Genomic DNA, 26,837 nt, shown 5'->3' with positions numbered 1-26,837 from the left:
CTCTTTTAGTATTTTATTGTAACATTATAATACGTTGCTTCCCATCACGCTGTAAAAAATTTTAATTACGTATCATGTGACATGTCTTACATGTTATTACGTAATTGTAACGTAGTTCAATTTATTACAAACATTGATAAAAACGAATTATGTTTTACGTAAATGCTCGTGGCATCATGTAAAATTCAATATGACACGTCTATTATTATTATATAGAATTTATTAAGCATTTATTTCGGATAATATGAAATTATATGGCAGCTGTAGAAATGTAAATGTAAAACAGTTATTTTTTTCTACATCGCTTATATTTCTATTGTAGAGCTTTAAAATATATTTCAGTAATCTCTAGCTTCTCTTTATACATTGTCTGCTAAAAAATGTTGACTATTCTTAAGAAATAAGTTTCTCTTCTTCTTTATTTGATTTGACTCATCGTTGTTTACGAATCTGTTGTTCAACTATGTTACCTATCATTTTCTTACTGTCCCTCATATTGACTGAAATTTATATTATGTTTGTATAAAGTTGTTTTTGCAACGAGAAAATATTCCTGTGAGAAAATACAGGCGTGCAAATATATGTGGCTAGGTTAAATTTTACGTTTTATCTGACACAAACGCCTCCAATCCGACATGGAAACTGATTACGAAGGGATTCCGTACACGAGTAGATATTCGCTTCGATACACCAGGAAGGATAAATCGGAAATTTGGCAAACAATACGTTTCGTGAGCGGTGCGTGTGCTGGCAGCTGTTAATTGAAATTATTCACAGATGGTAATCATAGTAATGGCCGTTATTGAATGGCACTTCTCATAATCGCTTCATTAGTACGCAACACGCGCGCGCGATCGTAACGTGTACAATGTACTTATTCTCGGCTGCAGTATAATGCGCTAATTACAAACGAATACTTTGAATTAATATATGATAATTATCTCATGGGTGGAATACATGCGTATTTATAGTGGAGCTAATTACGGAGACATCCATTGCATCGCGAAATGTATTCGCGTTATTAAATGCGTTACGAGACTATGAAATCGCGAGTAGAGTGGAGCAGAGTAAATATTGAATAAATACGGCGCGCATATAGAATTTTTGACGGGGACACGTTAATGCGCAGAGACGCGCGCGAGCTCTCGCGAATATTGCGATGGTATGAAGAAAGCGCACATTTTATTTGCCGTATCCGTAAACTGCGGCGGTGTGTCTGCGACCAACTGTGTGTATTCGTACATTAACTAGGTCCGGAAGTCGCAATCCCTGCATCCCTGGAATTCATTTTGCGGTGAGCTTCGGAGGAGCGTACACCTCGTGGGCGTTTAGTTTGCGAACATTCCCTACCCCTTTAATCGTATTACCGTATTTTCCTGACATATCTTCTCGTACATATTATCGGTTTCGCCGTAATCATCCCTGTTGCGGTCTACAGATCAAGAACTCGATTCGGCCGCAGTATTGATGCACACTGCACGTGATTGTTCCGCAAACAGTCGCGCAATCCGCTATCCCAAGTTAACATTATTAGCGAAACGTGAACAATATCTATATTTCACCATGAAGCGCAATATACGATATTTTGATTTTACCTCGTAATGTTAGTAACATTTGTGCAAGAAAATACAATTTTTACAGCAATAACGATTTTTCTCTGCAGCACGAGTTAACGGTTTATTTAACGATCGTTTTCATGCTTTTTGTTATAGGTGTAAGGAGCCTGGTAGATACTTGACGGACCTTCCGCCTACAGCGGTAATTATCTGCTTCCATAATGAAGCTTGGTCCGTGTTGCTGCGTACAGTGCACTCCGTGCTGGATAGATCGCCGGAGCATCTCATACAGGAAATCATTCTGGTCGATGACTTCTCCGACATGCGTAAGTTTTTTTTCTACCATAACAGTAAAAGTTACCGTCTAAAATTGTTTAAAATTGTTGATTTTGTAATAACAAACGCACAACAGACTTTACTTTTCTTAATACGTGGTTTAAAACAGATTTCAACTTTATTTTTGATACCGGAAAATTGCGAGAAGTAATTTATGCGAATGCTTATCAGAGAAAATTGGTACGTAAATTGTATCTTTAACGCATAGCGTGTGATATATTTAAAGTATTTCTTCTGAATAAAACGAAAAGTGGACGAGATACTCTCGCGTTATCGCTGGAACCGCACACGTATTTTGGATTCAAAACGAAATATCTTCTATGCGCGATCGAAGCGGAATAGCATATCGTTTCCGTAGCGTTATAAATCCTCGTGCAGCTCTCATCGCCGAGCGATGAAAAATCCTCGAACGCCAGCGCGGAGAGTTTGTAAGCACAGAAAGCGAGAACGGAAACCGCGAGCCATTATATTCGCGTACTTGCTCGTGCAACCGCGTCTCCATTCAGTGCGGTGATTCGTTATCGCGACAGTGTTTCGTAGTTTCGCGATAGATCGATTAATTGCGATCCATCTCTCCACTGTGTGCCGCCGCGACGTGAATAGAAGAGAAACTCTCAGCCTGCTTTACAGACACCCTGAAAATTACGAGAGGTTCATACAAACTCTGCGCGCTGCACGGCTCTCTATAAGTTTAACGTCCCCACTTGTTCTCGTTTCCCGAAATCGGGCGTGTGGGCGGCGCTACTATATTGTACCTGAAAATTACAAGTATGGGGAGTACTTAGAAGGAAAAAGTTTGGCAAACCGAAAATTTCTAAAAGTCTGAAACTTTGGAGAAATAAAGTACATGTGAATCTATAATTACGTAGTAATTTTTCTGTTTTGACTGATATATCTGTTTCAATTCTAAAGTTGAAAACACTTTATCAAAGAAAATCTAAAAGACTTTCCACATATTATTTCTATTAATATCTTAAAAATTATAAAATAAATTATCAATCAAAAAAATTAGTATTTGTGATAGTTAGATTCATATGTATTTTATTTTATTTCTAAATTTTAAATTTTTTGAGTTGCCAAATTTTCTTTAGAAAAAATTTTGAAGAAGAAAAAATGTTTATGAAGCTGTTCTTATATCTTTCAACGAGAAGTCTTACACACACACACACCTTCGTCGAAAAAAATATGTCCAAATTTTGATATCTACATTAACTTGAAAAACTGTGTTTGTAATTATTCGTGTTTATCTGTCGGAATACATGTTTCTTGCCTGAAGGCACGTACGTGAAGTTGATATAGAAATATATCAAGCACGCAATTTCGCAAATGCGGACGAAACAAATATGTACGCCCGTACGCATTGTTTGGATGCAAAAAGGCAATTATAGCTTGAACGTAGTTGCATGTTTTCGAATAAACTGACGTTCATACAACGGCCACTAAATCGAAATCTAAATTACGGAACTAGTAGAACTGGAATCACACTGTTAGCAAAAAAAAGAAATTATAGTTGTATAAACTATTTACAAGCGTTAGTTATATTTAAAAAATACACACCGTCACCGTCGATAAAAAATATCAATTCTGAAACAGATGAAGGTTTGCGTCCTGAACTGAAAATATTATATTACTTTTCGGTTTAATCGTCGTATCATCATGGGTAAGGGTAATCGGTAGTCGTGGATTTCTACCGCATAATACAGGCGGATGAACATAAAAATCCCGAGAGAAAGGGTGTCTGAGATTAAGCTGGGTTCGGGAAAGCAGTATAGCCAGGATGGTTGCTGCAATCTTTATTAAAAGCTCACGATAAGCCCTCGTCCCGGCCGGAAGTTAAACCTATAAACATAATCACTTGCTCCAGCGATCTCCTGGACAGCTTTCTATGTGCTATTAACAGACAACTGATTACTTTATCATAGAAGGAGATTATAACAGAGCCTTATACGTGCGTTTTCTTCTTTGCAAAGATATTTAAAAAATGCAAACGGTAAATGAATTTATACAAGCTTTTAATTTGAGATTGCGACCTGTATAATTCACGAGAGTCTTTATATTCATCGTATGTACAACCTCATCGTACAAAATTTCAAGGAGCCTTCTCCTATACCGTATTAAAATTTTTTAATGCCCTCTCACCTACCATTTGCTCGCTGTCTCAATTCTCCACGTTTAAAAGTTACCTTGCATTATGACTAGCTACTTTTGCTCTTTGCTCATATTATTTTAAACTCAAATATAGGCTAAACAACTTTTCAAATGTTTCTTTTCAAATAATTTATTTTGTAATATATCAATTTCCGAACTGCTTAGCATCAGCTGATCATTTGAAATCGGTACTATATGTTAATACGTCTCTTTTTATTACATATATTCTATCTCGTTAATCATTGTACAGCTTATACAAACATTATGTAATTTTTGTAAATTTCGAGTACGGCTTCAAATCAGCTTCTTAGTTGCTGCCCCGCCTATTGGGTGTAATACCTTAACATCTGGCACCTCATCTACTCAAATGTATTCATACTTTTACTTGTAACCCTGGCAGAGGCGCGCAATGAAGTTATTATTATTATATAATTACTTTTTTACTATTGACGCTTTATCGCTGTATATTTCCTTTCAATTATATGGATTATATTATAGTATCATATAATTTTTTTAGTACATTTTAAAGAATTATCTCTTCATTCGCGCCTGCAAAACGCGCAGAGTAGATTAAAATGAATTCAACAATTAATAAAGCCCGCAAGAAAGTTATAGATAATGAATATCACAGCGTAGACTTTAGCCCTTCTTGGCAAAACGTACGCGCGATAATTAGGTTCTATATAGGGGATTGGGCGACGGGGATTACAGAGTTAATTATGAGCACCCTCGACGGCGACAGACTGGTGCAGACTCTTTGAGCGTTTCCATTATCTACGCCTCATATAGTGCACTCAGCAAAGTCATAATGAAATCTGCAATAATGGCCAGGGCTGGTTTATGCGTGCCTCTGTGTGTTCGAGGAATTCATTAGAAATTAATTCGGTTTGGAATGCGCGCGGATTCCGTGCGCGCGCGCGCGCGCGCACCCCTGTTGCGCGTGCATTAAATGTCTGACCTCTGATCTCTTACGGTCCATCTCTTCTCGTTCGAGTGGGACTAACGAGAGTACGTAGCGCGCCTCGTTCAAGTTCGGTGTACTTTCAAGAGGAACATTTTCTCGATTCGTGACTACCCCTGCGAGATCCCTGTACAACGATCCCTGTATTTTTCTCGACGCGAAGCACGAAGAAATTCTTTTCACGAATCGATACGAAATAGTCGGAGATAGCGGGATGGAAACGGGAATACGTCGAGCATGACGATTTTGTATTAAAGCTCATCAGGCGCGCGGCCCGACCAAAGGGTGCATAAAATCAAGCCGGCGTCTCGTCCGGTAATCATTGCGCTTGCACGAAACACGCTGATCCGTGGAATCCCATTATACTATCCATAGTTAACCAAGCTTACAGGGCAGAGGCTTAGGATTAGTGGCACGGTCCCTCATAAAGCCATCCTAACGGAGAATAAATCACGAATATCTGCTAATTGCTGCCCAGCGATCTGTAACTGTAGGCGGATAGATGTCATAAATTTACATCTCGCCTGCGTTTGTTAGAAATAACGCGAGATAACAGATCGGGGCCTCAAAATATCCGTACAAGTGGCATTAAAGATCTTTCAGTGGCAATAACGGTATCATACTTTTTTTTTTAATCAGAATTTATGTGTATTTGAATGAGATAAAGATTAAAGAAAATGAAAAAAATGCTGTGACGATAAATTTTTTTCTTAATCAGGCTTAATAATAGCTTATACTTATTGCAATTTGATGAAGTTATACCTATTATTTTCCGGCTAAACAGGTCTTCAAATATAAAGTTTATAAACTATCTCTTCTTTTTATATGCGATCGTTAGGATACTTTAATGGCGGATTAAGGATTAATCTGACGTACACAATCTTTATTAGAACTATAAGCAGTTATCGTGGCTACTTTTTTTTACCAGATCGACAATAAAATGTTAATAACACACACAGAGAATGGATACTAAGTAATATGAAAGATTTTAAGGAGTGATTTCTCATACAAATTTAAGACGAAAAATTTATATGATTATATATATATGTCTGAAACGGTTTAGTTTCAAAAATACAAAGTGTCAAAGTGTTGAAAGAAAAATTTCGTTTATTCCCAAAAATTTCGAAAACCACTCGGGTTATTTTGATAACACTTTATATGTTTCAAGTTTTATCAAAATAACCTGAGCGGTTTTCAAAATTTTTGGAAATAACACAATTTTTTCTTCAACGTTGAAAGAAAAAAAAATATATATATGTATAATATAGGGAAAACTATACAGGATTATTGTTGTTTCTATTTAGCATACGATGAAATTGATTGTAAATAGGAGATAAATCTACGACGGGCAGGGTGATTGTTGTTGCCGCAACAGCTTGCGAATGACATCGTAAATAAACCGTAATCTGACATTAAGGACGTAATCGACGTTAGAGAAACCTAGAGAAACGGGTACATTGGCTTTATTGTTGCATTTATCCTTCGTTGAAGCATAGATCTTGCGGGCAACTTATATATTGTAAATCGGCAAAGAAGTCTAGCAAACAACAGTATTGAGACAAAACCCGCAGGTCCCGCGAGATTAATATTCGAGCAAATCCTGATATTAAAGACGACAAGTTCCGTCAATAACGCTGCGTCACGTATTACGAGATTACGCCATGAATTATGCGCAACCGTTTAATATTAAACGCCGACACATCCTACGAAAAGTATGTAAAATACTAATTCAAAATTAATATTGGACGATGTGACAAATACTGCATTTATTTAATTACAATATAACGGAGAATATAATGTAGAATAAATAAGTATATGCAGAAATGTTTCAGTTAATAAGATTAAAAATATATGTTTTTATTTATATATTAATGACATTTATGCACCGCGACATTTTGTTTATTTCGATGCTTTGTCGCACTAAATGGTGACGAAATGACAAAAAAAATCTAATCATTTCACAGCTCATCTCAAGCGTCAGTTGGAGGACTATATGATGAATTATCCGAAAGTGAGAATTATCAGGGCGAATAAACGAGAGGGCCTTATCAGGGCGCGCCTGTTAGGCGCCGCGGCGGCCAAGGCTCCGGTACTCACGTATCTGGACAGCCATTGCGAGTGTACGGAGGGCTGGCTGGAACCTCTTCTGGATCGGATCGCGCGCGATCCGACGACGGTAGTTTGTCCGGTGATCGATGTTATAGACGACTCCACCCTGGAATACCACTGGCGCGACTCGAGCGGTGTAAATGTCGGTGGATTCGATTGGAATCTCCAGGTAAACGAAATCTTCACGCCGCTCTCTTGCGACACATCGGGAAACGGTAGAGAATACGTCTGTCTTGGCGGAATGCAATTGATTTTTGTACACGACAGCATGACAGCAGACTAATTAAATTATTTACGCGGAGGGGAAGAAATTGATGTATCGTAATTTAGAAGTTATTTTATGGGATTCGATTATAATGAAATGGTTTTGCATATTTTTTATAAAATTAATTTGTAGTAATTTATGAATGTCACGAGAGCTCATTTGCGGGCGGATTTCTGATATACATTAACATTTGTTAACAAGTTCAATTGGCAAGCGGTGCCCGAGAGGGAGAAAAAGAGACACAAAAACGCGGCCGAACCCGTTTGGTCACCAACGATGGCTGGCGGCCTCTTTTCGATAGATCGAGCCTTCTTTGAACGTATCGGCACGTACGACAGTGGCTTCGACATCTGGGGCGGCGAGAATCTTGAATTATCATTTAAAACCTGGATGTGCGGAGGTAAGCGTGTGTACGGGTAAAACATTAAAAAAAAAAAATTCTTGTTCTCCCTGTAATTTAGAAAACTGAAGTTCCAAACCACTGCATCCTCTTTCTAGTATAACACACAAAAATTTATCATCTATTTTTAATTTTCTCGATGCGAAATGCGAATTGTTTTCTTTTGTATTATATTTTTGTTATTTTATATTTTGAAAAAATTACCCGCGCGCATTTATATTTTATACTTTATATTTTATATTTTATATTTTATAAATAATATTTAATATTTTTTGTTTGCTTACTTTCACATTCGCACTTTGCATCTACGTACGCAATTCTTAAATTAGCTGGCAACGTACAAACGTAGAACGTACAATCGAACGAAAACCAACGTTAATCCAATAACTCGACGCGCTCGCAGGCACCCTGGAAATTGTGCCGTGCTCGCACGTGGGTCACATCTTCAGGAAACGTTCGCCTTACAAGTGGCGCAACGGCGTGAACGTGCTCAAGAGGAACAGCATAAGGCTGAGCGAAGTGTGGCTGGACGAGTACGCCAAGTACTACTATCAGAGGATAGGTCACGACAAGGTGAGTACTTGCATCGTCGCGTGTATAACTTTCCTACCGTATACGACCCCTTGTGAAAATGCAACGGGGGAGCAATCAAAGTAGCGCGTTATCGTAGATCAACATAGATTCGAATCAGAAAATAAAATGAGAGACGATTTTACATGATCGAATGTAAATTGAATATTCGCGTAAACGAAAGATAGAGCAACGTATTTGTAATATAAAGACGCAGGCATAATTAGAAAAAAATCCTTTCGAAATTGTATCGAGTTTTAACACACACTCTCTGTCGCAGAGTAAATAATTAATGATAGATTATCTTCGATCGTGTGAGGTAAAGATCCCGTTTCTTGCCACGGCGTGCATCGGTGAGCTATCGATTATGTTTCTTTAATCCAAGTTTCTCGTAAACATTGGCTGAATGGGTTGGTCGAGATGAAGGATAACGATAAAGGTGGCCGATGATGATGGAGAGGATCGTAGACCAAGACTCGTCGTAAAAAAGGGTCATAAACGTGCCAAGTGCCCTTAAGGCTCGCGCGCATGTCCTCGCTCTCCTGAAGGACATTTCTTTCGTCCCCCTCTATAACGATCTGTCATTTATCCTTGATGCTTGTCCGCCCCTGCTCTCCTGCCGAGATCCAATCGGCGAGATAAATCGAAGCGTAGAGAATAAATCGCTTCCGTAAGCACGTCGCTCTATGTAATGATCGAATCCATCGAGGATGTCGTCCTCATGGATGGCTTCATAATATAATGAGATAAATCGCTCTCTGTTTACCCCTATCCTTAGGCGCAGGTACGCTTGCAGTAGTAACATCAATGGTAGAGTTAGACACGAGTTTTCAAGACAGTCTAATGTTAAACGAATATAATAAAACTATATGATAAAACATTTTATTATCTAGAAAAATAATAATTATTATAAAGAGATCAGATTGCATATTATCATTCTCTTGTTTTGTGATTTATTGTGTGATTTCAAATATAGCAAAAAATTCTTAATATCTTCTAGCAAATATGAACGTCCGATGTTTTATAAATTTACTTTATCCCGATTTATTGTTAATTGATAATTATTTTTTAATTATCTTTCCTATTTTAATTTTTGTGTTATAAATTTTTAAATCAGTATCTTTGTATTTTTAATCTTATTTTACATTTTATATTTATGATTCTTTATTGATGAATTCATGAATCTTTATTTCTATTTGAATATTTGCATGATTTTCATCTTGTTGTAAGCATTATCCGACTGCACACTGAACTTTTGTAGGGGAACTACGGCGACATATCGGAGCGGAAAGCTCTAAGGAAGAAACTGGGGTGCAAGTCGTTCAAGTGGTACCTGGACAACGTTTACCCGGAACTCTTCATTCCGGGCGAGGCGGTCGCCTCCGGAGAGGTAAGACTACTCCACATTCTCCTCTTGAACGCTTTTTTTTTTAGCGGCTGCTGACATTACGCGGCTCGAGAAATACCGCCGACTGGAATGAAGGAAGGAAAAGCGGAAACGACGAGGGAACGACTCGGTTCCTCCTTTAACGACATTGTCGTGGCTTTGATCCATCAAGGTGTCGGATTACGACATTCGAAGGCTCTTCGTGAGAGGAAATGTAGTCAGTTAGATAGACAGAGTTGCCGAAAAAGAGTCGAATTATTCTCCCTTTATATTGTTTTCTATATAAGCCACGAATATCTTTTCCATCGTGGTATTTGCTAGGATACATTTTTGGCACATAATGAAAAGTAATATTTTTCACCTCATATCTTCTTAGTTAGCTTTTCGATAGAAAATGTTTAAATTTGAAACAATTTCGGCAAATTAAACTTGAGCCCCGATAAAATCTTTCTCTTCGATTAATTACATATATTTCCTCGAGCTTAAAGCTATTAGCGGTAAGGGGCGTTGATCGATGTTGACGAGCTCGCGACACCGGAAACATGCCGCTTTGATTGCGAAACAATGTGAATCGTAGTCGGGGCACTCGTGATCAGATCGCGAATGGTGGCCTGTCCGATATTCAATCGGAAATCGATTTCCATAGATCGGTATTATGGATTCTCAGACTACGCAGCGTGGCTGGTTTTGTCAGTGCAACTTGATTACAAAGCAAACGCTCTTACAGAAGAAGTTGTCTTTCGCTTCTCTATAAAAGCGATTCAGAAATTTTTCCTCGAACATCTCCTCATTGCACCTGATCCTCGTCTCATGTTGATGTTAAACGCAATGTTTCTTTAAAAAAAAAAACACACAATTTATCAAAGTCGAGTGTAATCGCATTAAAAGTGAAATAAGCAGAAAATGATCAGACATACAAGACAATTTAATCAGGCATTTATTTATCTTTTTATCAGTAAAAGTAATTATATTTCCACACATTAGCATGAAACATAAATTATTTTATTAACGAGAAATCTTTCTTTCTAATCAATGCGCTGATTTTGTTTCTCAAAACACGAAGAAAGATATTGATTTTAATTGTACTTCAATCTTTTAAAATGTGTCTCTGAATGAAGGCAAAAATAATAAATAAGATATCTATCTGTCGCGAGACTTTATTAATCAATTGGGAATCAGTTCGTTCTCTATGCCGTGCCGTTACACTACGCTTTCATGATTGTGCCGGCTGTCGTGCTCCATATTCGCATCGATATACAAGGAAAGAGGAACGAGAGAACGAAGAAGAAGGAGAATGTAGCAAACGCGCAGTTATATTCCGACGCGCGCGAAAAATTTCAGGCGGAGTCTGCCACGCTTTTTTTTCTCGTAACCCTCGTTTTGCTGCGAAAAAACGAGCGCATAAATATCGGGCAGAGGCGACGAGCGACAGACTCGTCAAAGCTACACGCGCGGTACACGCGAGCCATCCGCGCGCACCCGTCAGGACTGATAGTGCATTAATATCGCCCGGGCGCGCGATTCATGGCGAACGATCAATCACGCGGAGATTTATTTCCGTCGTGTTGTTCCTCCCTCTCCTTCCCACGCTTCCTCCTCCTCCTCCTCTTCCTCCTTTTGCTGTATTCCGTCTTGCTGCATCCATAATTGCGGAATCCATGATTGTCGGATCTCGTCGCGGATCTGCTCATGATGATATTGTCACCGATTGGGATTGCTCGTGTCTCTACGGGTGAGCCAAATCGTCACATTCGCTCGTGAGGTATGTGAATGAAGGGGAAGACTAGAACGCAGAGAAGTTCGTTGTTTTATTAATGCCAGCGAAAAGTTACATAATAAATGTGTGTACCGCGCGTAATAAAAGCTGGTCTCCTCTCGTCGCAGATGTAGAAATGTATTCACGACTGATATCACCGCGCCATTTATCCACGCGTGATTTATTCACGGCTGTTTCCAGTCCCAGTAACCGTTTCTGCGCGTTTAATCAATCTTTTATCGGCGTCTCGTCGCCGCTGATATTGTTGACGTGTTTTATTAATCAATTCGTTTCGATGTGTACGCGATTCAGGGTACAGACTGTTAGTTATTTCACAATTTATTTTCACCGCGTTAGCCACCTCGCGTCACTCCGCCGCCGTTCCACTGCATTCGTAATTGCAAAATGATTGCAAACGTTGTCGGAGGGGATAAATCCGACTTCCCGGCTTGTGTACCTTGCGTTTCCACGCGGATCGTTACACGTTACTCTCTTCACATGCAGCGTGCCGCTCCGTGACAAAGTCACGGTACGTAGGCACCGGTATTAACGACGTTGCACCGACGGATAAATTGCAACGTCACGCGACACGAATATTTCATACTTCATCATTCTTCCTCTCTCACTTTCCTCCCAATTTCCTTTTGTTCCTTTAATTTTATCATAAGCCAACAGTGCATTAACCTGGCAACCGGTGCACCGGTGTTTAACACAATGTTCAACGCAGTCGCGAAGAAAGTAAAACGCTCTTGTAGCGTAAAGCCTTTTTTTCCCTCGGAGCTTTTATTCTCAGAGAAAATACGGACCTCAAGTAGGACGTGTCACTTCAGAAACTCAGTAAAAATATAAAATTTAAATTTATTTACCTTCAACGATATATTGTTCATGGACGAACGGTTCGTCATCCATGTCCTTATAAAATCTAATTTCGTTAAATTTATTACATAATTCTGATAATCTCTTTCTTTATCGTTATATATATATATATATTATTTCAACGTTCTGTTACGCACAGATATTTCGTTGTGTTCCGCGACACGACATTCGGTCATGTCGTCGATTAATCGCGTTATTGAATAATGCATTCTATCATCCATCCCCGCCTGTTTCTAACTCTGTGTAGAGAATCGTAGCGTTCCCCGGCGGGGGTTTAAACCTCGGCTTGCATTACAGGCGTCACAGTGTCACGCGACTCAAATATTTCGTGCTCCTGCCCATCCCCCTTACCCTCATTTATCTCTGTCTACCCTCCGTGCGCGCTCTTTCTCACCTCGGCCGTCTCTTTTTCACGCCCGTGCACGATCCCGACCCGTCTCGTTATCTTCACACTTCACTTGAATTTCTCGTATCAGGATCATCTTCGTCCTCCGCGCCTATCTCCGCGCACGCCGTATAAGATAACTGAGCGCACTAAAGTTCGCTGTACCGGAAATTCTGGGTAAGTTTCAAGCGCGCGTCTCCCGTTGCTCCGTTATCGGGGAAATATTTTGACTTTTAATAGTACGGAAAGCTACTAATCTGGCGACAAATATTTTGTCCGATAGGCTCGATAGACAAAGATTTACAGAATGACAATTCATAAAATGATTAATTTATCGACAACTATAATTCGAAAGGTAAATACTAGCTCTATGTCATATACAAAAGTGGGAAAATATTTAATTCTTATTTTTAGAACATGAAAAAATATATATATATATATTTAATATATATTTAGAAAAAAATATACATATATTCCACGCTATAAAAATGAAAATTAATTAAAATTGAAATATTTTAAATATACATAAAATTAATATCAAACTCTGCTTTGGTTATACCATCTATTTTTTTCGCTCTCTATATAATTTTCAGTAGGTACATATGTGACATTATTAAGGAATTAAGAAATTGGCGGATCTGCGTTTCCATATTTCATTGCGTTTCATTTTGCGCACGGTATGTTTGTTGAGAAGAACGGAACTAGCATTGAGATATATGTTCGCCTAGTGTTTCGTATTCACGCACGTATTCACGCGCACAAATTGTGGCACTCCGTCCGTCGCGTTGCTCGCGAGACAAAAGCCGCTGGTCATGGCATACCACGGTACTCGCGAATCACAATTTCACGGCGGTGCCGACATGACACACGGTATGTACACGCGTTCCACCATGCGAAGGCAATATTCCGATCGAACATGATAATAAAAAGCAACGGAATCCGAAATAGTTCGGGAGCTCAAATACTACATCGACCAATCCCCCTTTCCCCTGCCGCTTTTTACTTCCTTCTATCCCTCCCTTCCTCCTATTCCCAATGCCTGCCTTGTCGTTTGTTGCGATCCACTCACGTTTTCCCCGGGATAAGGCAAGGAATGCATTTCTCTCTTCCTCTTTCCTTCTTTTTTTCCCCTCCCTCTTCTTTTCTTTCTCTGTCCGAGCGCACTGACACCGGCATTCACGAAGCGGGCGGGAATAGGGAAACTAAAAGGAAGCATCGCGGAAAAAGCGACGGAAAAAGGAGGAATGTATAAAAGATGGGCCGACATTTTCGCGAAGTAGCATTTACGCGGCCGCGCACTTTGGAATGCGGTTCGTGCCACACACGAAATAACAATTTTCGCTGCTTTAGTTGCACGGCGCGGGCGTGCCGGAACACTGAATCGTTTTTGCCGATCCCGGATTATCCGCACGCAATCATTTGTTCTTCTAAGTTGTTGCTAGAGTTGTTGTCGAGCACGCGTTGTTCGGAAAGTAGAGTATGCGCGTTTGTATGCGTAAGCTGATTTTCTCGTCCAATTCATGAATAGTAGAGCTCCATCTTTATTTTAGTACGTACAGAGATCCTGCAATCGCTTGATTCGCGTAAATTATTTGGTTATTATTAATCCAATATGAATCTTTATATTTCAGGCTTTTTAATAATTTCCAAAATGTTGATACTAAGATACGCGAGACAATTGTATCGGAACTTACTCGTAACGCTTTCAAATAATCAATACTTTCGTCTGTATAGAACCAGTAATTCTGGTACAATGCACGTGTTTCGAGCAAAATAATTCGGCTTATTTAAAAAATTCCACGTTTTTTAAATTTTAAAATCAGAATTTTTTTACCACGTTATCGCCGTTTTCGAAATGCCGTCGGCAGTTTCACAATAACCTGGTGTGCCACGCGACGCGAATTTCGGAACTTCATTGTTGCGCATCGCACACAAAATAACAATTCCGAATGTACCTACGTCGAGCGAAACTTATGTTCTCACCCTGTCCTCCGTCCGGATTTCTCACCTCCGCCGCTCTTCACTGTGTGTGCCTCCCTCTCTTCTCCCTTTACTTTTTATTTGCTTCCGGAGAGAACCGGCTAAATCACGCTCGGCCTTCCTATCGTACGGGAGGAAGAGGGATGACCGGATTTATAGTTCACACGGCTCTACGACGGTCCAGAAATCGTACACGACGTGAATAATTTCGGATATGCACGTGTTTCTACGTACGTGCACGGGGAGGGCGTATATTTCTCCGGGGGGTATGCCGCGATTTTTGAGTCGTTCTACGCGAACTGCATGGATTTCCTATGCAAAACCGCGTGGAATGATAAAAACGCGACGCGGCGAGCGGGTTTTGTTTAACCCTTGCAATCTCTCGCATCGACGTATCCCACATCCCACGATATGATTTTTAATAAGGCACTCGCGTAATATTCTTTGCATGCGGCGCGCTTGTTATAGGTAATCTTTCCAGAAATATTCTTGAAAAATCGCCGTTAACGTTCGTATAAGATGTTTTTTTTTTCCTCACGTATGGATGAAAGCAGAGATTTACTGGGGCAAAAATGAAGGAGACGCCTTATTCTTCGGATTATAGAATAACGAGGTATGAAATTCAGAAATTGTCCGAAATACGTGACTCTTCCCGCGGTGTTACATTACTCCGAGCACTCCAACGCTCTAAGTTGGGATCGTAAAGTTGTCTAAATACCAGATCACATTTCTCATCGAGTTCACTAAGAGCCTTCGAGCCGCCTTTAATAATGCCGGCGGAGCAGGAGCTTTGGAAATTTTATCGACCTCCAGGATACCCGGTTATAAATCACGAGTTTTTATTCCAGTCGGCCGACGAGTCGGACGCCGACAACGACGACGACTCCTACGAGGATGAAGACGAGGGACAGGGGTGGAACGGGAATGGGGAGGGGAAAGGGGGAGGGAATAAAGATGTTCACGTTGAAACTGCAACGACCACAGAATTCTTGCATGCAGCGAAATCAGGACTGCTGACCGAGCGCCATAACTGAATGCACCTGCTGTTACACGCAGGCACATATGCGCGCACATACGTACATACGTTTCCACGTACATTACATAGACTCTTGCATGTGCACAACACACACACACACACACACACGCGCGCGCGCGCGCGCAACACACGTACACCGTACGGTTCGGTCGCGAATACACACGCGTCGGACCGAACGAAATACGAGCAGACCTCATTTTCAATTTGTTTCCGTCTATTTGAAAAATGGAGAACGCAATCCGCGGTTTGCACGGTCCCCGCTTTTCCAGGCATGCCGCAGAATCTGTGCATAAAAAAAAAAGGATGATTGCGCAACGAGGGGACCGTGATTTTTTCGCCTTTTCATACCCCGTTACAGATTCGAATTCTCGCGAGAGATCGAACCAACGAAGCTTGTTACCGGGGGCACACGGATTAAAAGAAAAATAGCACGGGGTCTTATTAATCCAATTATATTACCTTACAGGTACCAAAGCGATGTGGCGACGTGTATTTCTATACTTCGATCTTAAAATAAAGCAGAGCGCGTCAACGACTTTGCATTGACATTTCGAACTGAATACTCATTCGCGTTTAATTAATTCAATCGAGAATAATTCTTCATTTTAATTCCAAAGTTCCACGATGAAATGTCAAGTCGAGGAAACGACAAAAAATGTTAAACAGAAATGTCCAAATGGCATGTCGTTGACGTCGTCTTTCTTTCGCAGTAATCTGTTTATTAATATGTACATATATTCTTGGGTTATTACTAACGGTGCGACGGTGATACACGCTAATGTCCGAAAAAATTACCAATAACAAACAGGTCCGAAATCTCGGCGAGGGCGGTAACACCTGTCTGGACTCGCCCGCTCGCAAGGCCGATTTGCACAAACCGTGCGGACTATATCCCTGTCATCGACAGGGTGGAAATCAGGTACAATAGACACCCGCCTGAAAAATTTCCTTGGCCACAAAACACATTGTCCCCGTGAAATGCCTGCTCGTGCTTGATGTGTGAAACTGTCGTATGTCCTCAAAGTTCAAAATGGAAACACGATTTTTGTTGAATTTGGTGTGATTTTTACGTACGGCTTCAAAAGTTCTCCACGCTGTCGCTGGCGTTTGGAAGTGCATACGTGTTTGACTCTATATTTCGAGACATCGAATGTTTGCTACGGCAGTATATCCACTGTAGAGTGGCGTGCTTTATTACACCGCGGTGTCAAAATTGATAATACGTATGATAGAAATAGAAAATTCTGTGAGTAATCAAAGTTCGATTAATTTGATTTATTAATCGAATTATTGAGTATAAATCAATAAAGAATTTAATGTGACGGTGAACTATGTATAATATAGCTTAGTATACCTACAGTATTGAGACGCAATCGATTATTCTGCTATTCAAAATACATACAAAATGACAATCGGAAAGTTACTAAATAGCTATTATTTTGTTAACAAATATAGAATGAAATTAATCAAATAAAATCCTGAGAAAGCCGTCATTTTTAATTAGCATATATATTAGTGCCAAAATGAATATTCTAGATTTGTATAAATTAACATTATACAAAAATCGAAAATTTGGTTGGTTGAGTGGCTCAAAGATATTTGTTCCAAAAATTTCGACATGAGCAACCATTCGCTATTCGAAAGAAATTTCTAAAATCTAAAATTCTTTGAAGACACAATTATTAATATTACAAATTGCATTAATAGTTTTCAAAAATACTTCGATTACTATGCAAATTTGATTATTATTTCGAAAATATATGTCACATATGATACAACTAAATGAACTGTTGGTTTTTTATAGCTTTTTACTTTTTAATATACGTTATCAGATCTATTCTTTTCGTATTATAATATTTATCTCGATAAAAATTTGTTTCTACAGTACAGTGTTTAATTCATTTAATTCTATTCGTTTTTACTTTTCTACTATAAAATAACATCTAGTTAGTTCCCGTGAAATTTTCCGATTGTCCTGTATGAAAACCGATTGTTTTGGCTTTCGGCCACGGCACAGTGACAGAGCCTATTAGTCGCTGCAGACTGCCGGTATTTAGCCTAATTATTATCGTATGATCCTGCGTGAATAAACAACGTGCACGGATCGTTCGTTTCGAAATGTGCGTACGCCCCGTAATTCCACTGCGAAGCTAATCGAAGCTACATACCAAATTACTTGAAAATCGAGTTTCCGTCTCATCGGTCGATATCGATCCATAATCATTTCCCCAATGACGGCCGAGTGCCTAATCGCACCCGCGCTTGTTCAATGCCATGTGTGTTCGCGCTTCCGGCTGCTTGGATATTCTCGAACAGACGACGAGGAACGATAAGGTCGTGCGTTTCTCGCACGAGATGCTCTATTGGATATAATCGAGTCTTTTTTCGCATGCCAAGAGTAACCGTGTGTATTTCTCTTGAATTCTAACGCAGATACGACAAGTCACTAGCGGAATGTGTATAGATTCGTCAGGGAAAGCCGAAGACCTGCATCAGCCAGTGGGCATGTATCCCTGCCACCGTCAAGGCGGCAATCAGGTACATTTGCAAAGCCGTCTGATTTTCAGCAATTTACTAAAAAATTCACTAAAAAAAAAACAATGATTTGAAGAGTGATTTAAAATTAATTTGTAACTAACGTACATTCATGATATTAAATCCATCGAAGCTTCCCTAATCGATGGATGGGTGACAGGGCGTATCTCTGATGTAATATCTGGTTTCGGGGTCGTAAATCTACGCGACTTGTAAAAGCTGATCCTTGGAACGCATGTGCGCTCGCGTGCACGCTAACTTGGCACTAATCGCCCTGCGTTTCGACGGCGATTAGTGGCGTCGCTAATCTGGTGCAGGTGCTCATCAATCCATGTCTCTCCTGCTCCTCGGTGAGATGACCTCAATTGCCGCCTTTTGGCACGATTTCTTACCGTGTTATCATCATTTCTCACATTGATATAGTATAGGCTTAGATTTAATCACCGACACTTGGCCCTCCCCCTATAATCCACGATCAAGAGTGAGAACATCAAAGTGCAAATATCGCCTAAACGCATGCACTTTGGTGCTCTTACAATATTCTATCTATTTTTTTCATCTTTTCGCAATAAATCTCATCTTTTGTGTGATATATTTTATCGTGCAACTTTAACCCTCAAGACGAAGGCTTGGTAATCGGTTCAATAAAATAGCAAAAATAAATGTGATATATAAATAAAAAGGTATATAACTGTTTAACTTTTTTTTTTCATCGCTTTTGCCTGCGTTGATAACAACGCTAAATATATGCGCGGAAAATAATGACGGTAATTTCATCAGTGACCTCCGTTTATTTTTTTTTTTTAGCGAAGCTTACGCTTGCCACTCGGCGGAATCAAGCGTACCACGTAAATCCGCGCTTTATCTTGTTTCTTGCACTCGTTCGGTCGATCGCGCGGTCTGTTATTAAAGGCCGCACACACGAAATAGAACGCGCATCTACACACATGCGTGTACGTAGGTATTTCCGGTCTTTCACCTACAAGCGCCGCGGTACGCACGCTTGTACATATATATACGATACGCGAATACCGAAACGCCGGCGTTTAACAACCGTGGCGACCGGTTACAACCAAAAACACAATCAGTCGACGGTGCTTGCTTAGCCCGGTAAAGCGCTGCTTTAATTTAGCTGTTTGCCGTCGCAATTAAGCCGCGGTTTCACGGCAATTACGCTTTCGGTCGTCGCCCGTGTGACACTGATAAAGTCGCGACCCCCGTGTGTGCTACGTGGGGAAAAGCGACGCAGCGTTGGGATGCGCATCGGCGATTCGGGATCAGTCGTGGATCGCGGATGATGGAAGATGAATAATCGTATCATCGGATGGAAGGCGAGTGCATCGCGAGAGATAGCCGGTTGCGGTCGCCGGGTGGTCAGTTTACAGGAGCATTACAATGCATATATCTCTATTTCTCTCTCTCTCTCTCTCCCTCTTCCCTCTATTTCTCTGCTGTATATATAGAATTATCATCATGCTCGGGGATCATGATATAAACATCGCTGTCATGCTGTAATCTTCACTACGAAGCCCACTGCCGTGCACACAATGCGCGCCGATAAACGCATCCGTCGCGAAACTCCTCGTCGCCGTTGATCGTTCTCCGAATCCAATTCTTTTATTTCCTGATTACTTCCACAGTGTGCGAATAGTAACGCGATTACGGCGTAGAGATAAGCATGCGAGACGGAACAAAGCGATGTGCGTTAGATAACACGTAACACACTTGCATTATACTTCGCGACAAACGTGACATAATATATCCTGATTTGAGTGAGAGTTTCAGGCAGAATGGAACGCGGGTCGTGCATGGCTAACGACGCTTGATGATACATGTGTACGGTGAATGCTTGCTTCTCGTTATCCCCCCCGTACCCACTATCCTCTAATTATACTTGTAAAGCACTTCAAAACAACTATATCGTCGACCCGACGGTTCTGACAGCCGCAGTCCCAATTCATAGTCCGCGCCCGCTCGCTATATTAAATTAGTGATAATTAGGACCGCGCGAATATATGCAGATTCACGAGAAGTTCCTCGCGCTGTTCATTTATCGCATTATCCGTCGCTCGTGTTTTTTTAAAACTTTTTTTTTTTTAACGAACTCTCGCCGCTTGAAACGCCCGCACGAATTTCTAAACCTCTCGCTTCGACGATCGGACACGTCGAGTCGGAATCGCACAAAAGAATATTCCATGGGCGACACGCGCGGCTCGAGGCTTGGCGCCCGCTGTCCATTCCAGGCAGCTGGAATTGCACAAATAGCGACGGTCGGAGCGGCGTCCGGTTAGATAAGCGCAATTTCGAGGGCCACCGGACTCGATTATCGGCCGACCGGCGCTCATTACGGGCGCCGGATCGCTTTGACGCGCGCCTCCGCCTTCGTGCATACCGGCGCATCGCCCGCGGTAAATAACTGTTGGTCGCACACGCTCGCTCGCTCGCTCGCGCACGATCGCAAACGCCCGGGACAAGTTATTTTACAAGCGGCGCGTGCAATCGATCGGGTCGGTATACCTGTAACACCGCGAAAATCCCGCGTCCGCCCGCGGTCGCGCCGCGCTCACGATAATACACCACGGTGGATACGCCACGCTTATTTTCACATCCCGCGAGCACGCAATGCGACAGATTAAACGCGTGGGTCGAACGATTTTACGTTTTTGCATTGCCGCGGTTTGTACGTTTTGCCCGTATCCCCGATTCAGCGAATATCATTGTTTCGGAGACAGATTGCAATAATACGGGCGCGAGGCGCTTTGTAAAATATCGAGAGAGGAATTTATATACATATTAACTATCGAGGTTTTATTCGAATTCTTTTATATTTTTTTGCAACAGCAGAATATCCCCGTACGTGTTAATTGTGAATTTTTATTAAAGGTAATTTTCTCTTCCCCCGATTGATCGTCCGTGCAAAATCTTGTTCTTTTTTTTCTTTTTTTCTTTGCGGCGGCTGTCAAAATCTCTTCCGGTCGTAGGCAAGTTCCGCGATTCCTAGAGATATTATTAATCGAGATTGTTTGCCGCAGTACTGGATGCTCAGCAAGACGGGCGAAATCCGTCGAGACGAGTCGTGCCTGGACTACAGCGGCAGCGACGTTATTCTCTATCCTTGCCACGGCAGTAAAGGGAATCAACAATGGATCTACAATCCTCAGGTGATGCATCGTCCTCGAAACATTCTCTCGTTAATCTACGAGAGCGAATTTTGAAATTGGCAAATATTGTTACGAAATTAATTCTCAGTCCTTGATTTAAATTGCTATTTTTAATTGCTATTCTCCGAAGCTCAAGAGAAAACTAAGGTCGTCCCGTACTTCTGTTTTCAGACTAATCACATCAGGCATGGTAGCAGCGACAAGTGTCTGGCGATTACGGAGAGCAAGCAGCAACTGGTGATGGAGGAATGCTCGCCCAATGCCCCGAGACAGAGATGGTCCTTCGAGAATTATGATCCGTCGAAGCTGTGATACCGCGCCTTCTCACGTCGTCATTCGCACAATCGCGGCCACGGTCCCGAGCGCGCCGGATCTTGGCTACCAGGCAAACGATACTCGATCGCGAAGACCCGCTTCGGCAGATAAATCTCGCGGATTCCGCAAGAAATCACGAAGATTCCTGGCTGAGCCGCTCGGGACCGATTGGTGGACCCTATTCAAACTCCACGCGTTTCCTCGAGGAGCGACGTGTCAAGAACAAAAGCGTCCATCGACCTCTCCAGCGGCGAACTCGAAATGTGTGAAACAAAGCGGAAGATCGCTCGATGCAACGAAACGTTTGCGAGGACAATACACTTAGAGAATTTTGTACTCGAGAAACTGCATTTAATTAGAATAAGTTCCGGAGCGTACCGACGCTCGAACCGATTTTGATTTGAGTTTCATGTAGCCCTAAGTACTGAGAGTATTACGAGAGATTGGCTCGGACGTGGTCGTGGACGAACGTGATCGTATCGACCATCGAATTAGCTCTCGATCGTCACTTTCGTTCGTTGATCATTCACGCTTCCATGTGGGAATGAAATGGGAAGCGGGATGCTCGATGCTATCACAGGGGAGCGACGCGTCGTGTCGATTCTTGCGGCCGAATCGTCGATTGTTCGTCTGAATGACGAGTAGCGAATTATTTCCCTCTCCGCGTTACGGCAATTTTACGGAGAACGAAACTGCAAAATGTCTTCGGCGCAGTCTGAACGCAGCCGTTATTCTTTAGGAAAATCAAGTGCCAAATTTCGAATACTCCCATCCCAAGCTCGCTGCAACCCGAGACGAACTCCGATTCTGTTAAAATACCGAACACGCACTACCGTTAATGAAAACGTGTGGTTGCGTGTACCACAATGATTTCACGAGATCGTATTAGACGATATCTGCTCAGTCGTGCTTAACTCTTGGAGTGCCATGTGCGAGTTCGAGGGAAAAACGCGAGGAGAATTATGAGCTCCCTTTAACGCAAGTTGCGTTTGAATAATCTGCATTGTTCTCACGCAACGGCTCACGAGATAGCATGCATCTCTGCACATAAGCAGAGATGGTTTTACCTTCAAGTTTTAATTCCCGATCACGCTTTTCTCGGTATTCGGGAAGTATTTCGAAGATGAAGCTGTCGTCCAATGGGGGGGACACGAGCAATTTTGCTCTACACTCCATTTTATTTCGAAGACGCATGCAATGATATCAACCAATCACTAAATGTCATTTCTCATGTTAAAATAATTGCTGAACGTCATATCGCTAATCGACGATTCGATTAACCGCAATGGCATTCGTTGATCGCTCATAGTCTCTTTCTTGCTGCCCCTTTGGAGGCTGAATTTTACATTCCAGACTCGCCGAGACGATGACGGCGACGTTTCGCGTAACAACAAGAGAGAATATATGTATATATAAATATACACATATATATTCTTTTTAGTTTAATTTAAATACTTGCGTAGATTTAATTAGGAACGAACGGAGGAGGAGGGCGAGAGAAACATTCCGGGGAGCGAATTGTTTGATTCTGTTTGTACAATACATTCTTGTAAGATACAATGTCTTGATGCCAGTTCAGAGAACGTAAGTACCGCCTAAGTAGCTTTAAAAGAATGTTACTAAGTGTGTGAACATGTATGAGTTATTAATCGTAAGCGGATTCGTCTTCGCTTTCGACATTTTGCGAACGATTCACGATCAGCGTGAATCGTCGTTCAGTTGTACGTGTAAATTCGCTAGCAGATACTTTATGAAGAGTACACTTTTATAAGGAAATATGTGACTCGTTTCTTATAATTTTAGCTACATATCACTATGTGAGCGCGATAATTCGATAAGAATCGACGCGCATAATACAGTCTTCGTATAAAAGTAAGAATTTAAATCTAAAATTAACGAGTCTTTACCTGTTAGTTATGTGTTAAAAAAATTTATAACGTGTTTGCCTGAGAATGGTCTAATTTAAAACTAGTGGTCTAACGATTTCATCTGTTCTCCAGAAGGTATTCAGATTTAAAAATGATTTTTGCGTGCCAATAAAATCATAAATATCATTACATGTGCGGAAATGCATAATAAAACAGTAAAATTGATAATCGTAAAAAATTAACAATTATATATTGATCTATATTATTGTTAATTCTTCTACAAATCTGATCATGTGGTGCAATTTTATTTTATTTTTCTTTTTTTATTACTCAAGAGCATAACAATTGTAAAATTTCATATGTCGGCGAAATGTAGCGAAGAAAATTCAAATATCACGTATAGAACTTTTTCTTAACGGAAATTGTGAAAAAGCGTACATAGCTCTGTTAAAATCAGTCGAATATGTTCAGAAGTCGCAATGAAAATTTGCAAAATTAGCGCGGCTGCACTTCTCGCGCGACGGTGCGAACCACGTCGCGCCTGAATTTGCGATTTCGCGTGTAATTAACTGTGGGTGTATGAATGCGTTAAATACGTTTAATTGCGGATAAGAATTTCGCATAGGAGAAAAGAGAAAGAAAGAGAGAGAGAGAGAGAGAGAGAGAGAGAGAGAGAGAGAGGAAATGGCGAATGCAAGCCCGCGTACGATTGCGTGTTTTAATTTAGACACGACTAACTAGCGATTCTCATTTTAGGATTAATCGAGTTTCTCGAAACCGCAATTTTGCCAATGCGAGACACGAGACACGAGTTGAATAGCTTAGGGAGTGTGATTGTGTAAGTCGCGGATAATCTCGCATGCGAGAATCCGCCTCGCGATTCGTTCCTAATGGTCCGACGCGAGCAGACGCGAACGAGCGCGAGTGCAGGTCGACGAAGACGTTTATACAAATTATATATATATATTATATATATATACGACATTTTCTACATTTGGTAAGGACGTTGCATATCGTAAGGGACGGAGAGAGACAATTGATAGTAATTATAAACGTGACTAACGCGCGATCATCGGAAGAGGAAAGACGCATGGTTTCCCGCGCACGGCGCGCCCGTCGCGCATTTAATTAATATAATATCAAACGTGCCTTATTTCGTGTATATATGAATATTATTATCATTATTATATCATTACTACAAACCTCTATCATAACGTGCAAGTATTTGTGTTGAATAAATCGATGTTGTTTTATGTTACTAATAGTCTTTAGCAAAAAAAAACCCTGCCCCGTGATTTCTTCTATTTTAATCTTAGTATCCTAAAGTAAGGTACGTTACGTTTGTACGTTATAATATTCCTGCCGTGACGTTATATACCGGGAAAATATGCGATGTGGAGGTACAACGAAATGTGCCTTTGCGTTAGTGGATGTACGCCAAGCGATTTATTTTCGAAAGAAGGAGTCCCTTTCTATAAATCCTCCTCATATAAATAGGAGTCTCTGATACGGGACCTGAAACGCCGCGCGAAAATGGAACGTGGTACGCTTTCGCTTAGCCCTGACCCAATTCTGGCCACCCACGAGTTTCGCTGTTTCGAGGAACAAGGTAAACGGCAGTCCCGCCAAGGATCAATAATGACGCCGGAAAAATCTCATGACGGAATCGCAGAACGAGGCACCACCTAACGGTCTGACAATTCAGGGAGCGGGAGCGGCTACGCGTACGTTTCTTATGTTTAAAATCCAACCGACACGGAAAAGTATTCCCGGCTAATGAAGCTCCTGGCTTATTACGACCAACCGCTCCTATCTATCGAACCGTTTACCAATTATCGAGGGAGCTGCTGCACGAGCGAGAATGAAATCGCTCGTTATTCTCGCGCAGGCGTCCTCGTTGTCGCAGGAGACGCACGTCGCTGTCCGAGAGACTCCACTCGAGCAAAGGGGGATGAAGAGTCCTGCAAGGGTCGCTTCGGCGCGATTTGAAGCTCGAATGTTTCGAATTACGTTCGTGCTTGGAAATGATTTAGCCTTCGTTCATACATTGTAATTTCTTCATGAAAAAAAAATTGGACATATTTCTAGAATTAACAAATTCACCGTAAATTACCCTTTTATTTAAAAAATTTTAGAATATTTTTTCTCTGTAGTAAAAAATATAATTAAAAAAGTGTGATTCAGATAAATTAAAAATGTAAAATGAATTACTATTTACGATTTTAAAGTGATTAGTATACAGTCTCTGCTTGTATGTATAATATATAATTTTATTCGTGCAATATATATTTTTAAATTAAATTAAGAATATTCAGAAATTTAGCTATAAATCTATATCGGATTTAAATCCAAAGTGTTTTTCTCGCATCTTCTGACCGCGTCGCAACTTGTTGCGGTGCCCAGTCGTATTGATTAGAAGAGAAAGATAGCCTTCAATAGCGGGATGTCCTGAAGTGAGACGAAAGCTTTTTCAACTATATGAATGATTCCAGTCCACATTTTGCTATAAATTGAGCTTGACCCAAATTCGTCACAGTAGAATTTGCATTGTCTTCACTTTCTGCTCGCGTGTTATTAGTAGATAATAAATATCATGGTACTGGATATCCTGAAAATACCGATGTTTAAGAGACGACGACTAGAAATTTTATTTAACCACGAGAATTAATAAATCTTTTTATTAAACGTATTTTAGGACTTTTATGTAATTATTATATTTTATAAAACTGTCCATTCTCGATAAATTACAAAAACTTTGATTACTCAAAATAGTTTAACAGAATTGCAAAATGGAAAATAAAAATTATCTATGTTTTAAATTGTAAATATTAATCATATAATATTATTATATAATATAAAAGATGAATTAACAGATTCACACGCTTCATAATATACGAGATTGTAAAAAATCCAAGATTGAAATTTCCGGAAGCTCTAGCCAAAATTATTAATCAAGAGTACTGTCAAACATTGAGACTAATGGCATTAGCAAAAATGCAAGCCTGTAACGCAGCATCTCGAAACAATCGAGTACTGTCGAGCGATATTTAATCAGTCCAGTCCAAGGATATCCGTCTTGCATGAAACCATCCCGTCCGATAGGGGGAAGATCCTCCGGGTCGAGCCGGCGTAGAAGCGGGCGGCGTCCCACATGACGCAGGCGCCGCGACGCCTTTTCGACGTCTCGTCGACA

General features: G+C 40.7%; 1 protein-coding gene across 5 annotated transcripts in view; it reads left to right on the top strand.

Annotated features, from left to right (window-relative positions):
- Window positions 1–24,902, top strand: part of LOC105457802 (putative polypeptide N-acetylgalactosaminyltransferase 9) — a 195,341-nt gene extending 170,439 nt beyond the window's left edge. For 4 of the 5 annotated variants that reach the window (XM_011702681.1, XM_011702679.1, XM_011702682.1 and 1 more), the window contains 8 exons: window positions 1,713–1,882; window positions 6,966–7,279; window positions 7,577–7,775; window positions 8,179–8,348; window positions 9,607–9,735; window positions 16,574–16,684; window positions 21,333–21,461; window positions 21,633–24,902. In XM_011702681.1, coding sequence (XP_011700983.1) covers window positions 1,713–1,882; window positions 6,966–7,279; window positions 7,577–7,775; window positions 8,179–8,348; window positions 9,607–9,735; window positions 16,574–16,684; window positions 21,333–21,461; window positions 21,633–21,773 — 1,363 coding nt within the window. In that variant the 3' untranslated portion in view covers window positions 21,774–24,902. Of the gene's footprint in view, window positions 1–1,712; window positions 1,883–6,965; window positions 7,280–7,576; window positions 7,776–8,178; window positions 8,349–9,606; window positions 9,736–16,573; window positions 16,685–18,198; window positions 18,304–21,332; window positions 21,462–21,632 lie in introns of all 5 variants that reach the window. The other variant, XM_011702683.1, reaches the window with a different exon arrangement.
- Window positions 24,903–26,837: the final 1,935 nt, after the last annotated feature.

This window comes from Wasmannia auropunctata, unplaced genomic scaffold (genome assembly GCF_000956235.1).
Source record: "Wasmannia auropunctata unplaced genomic scaffold, wasmannia.A_1.0 LD335047.1, whole genome shotgun sequence".
Classification (NCBI taxonomy): domain Eukaryota; kingdom Metazoa; phylum Arthropoda; class Insecta; order Hymenoptera; family Formicidae; genus Wasmannia; species Wasmannia auropunctata.
The sequence above is the reverse complement of the archived record's forward strand: the minus strand, read 5'-3'. Positions and strand labels throughout refer to the sequence as shown.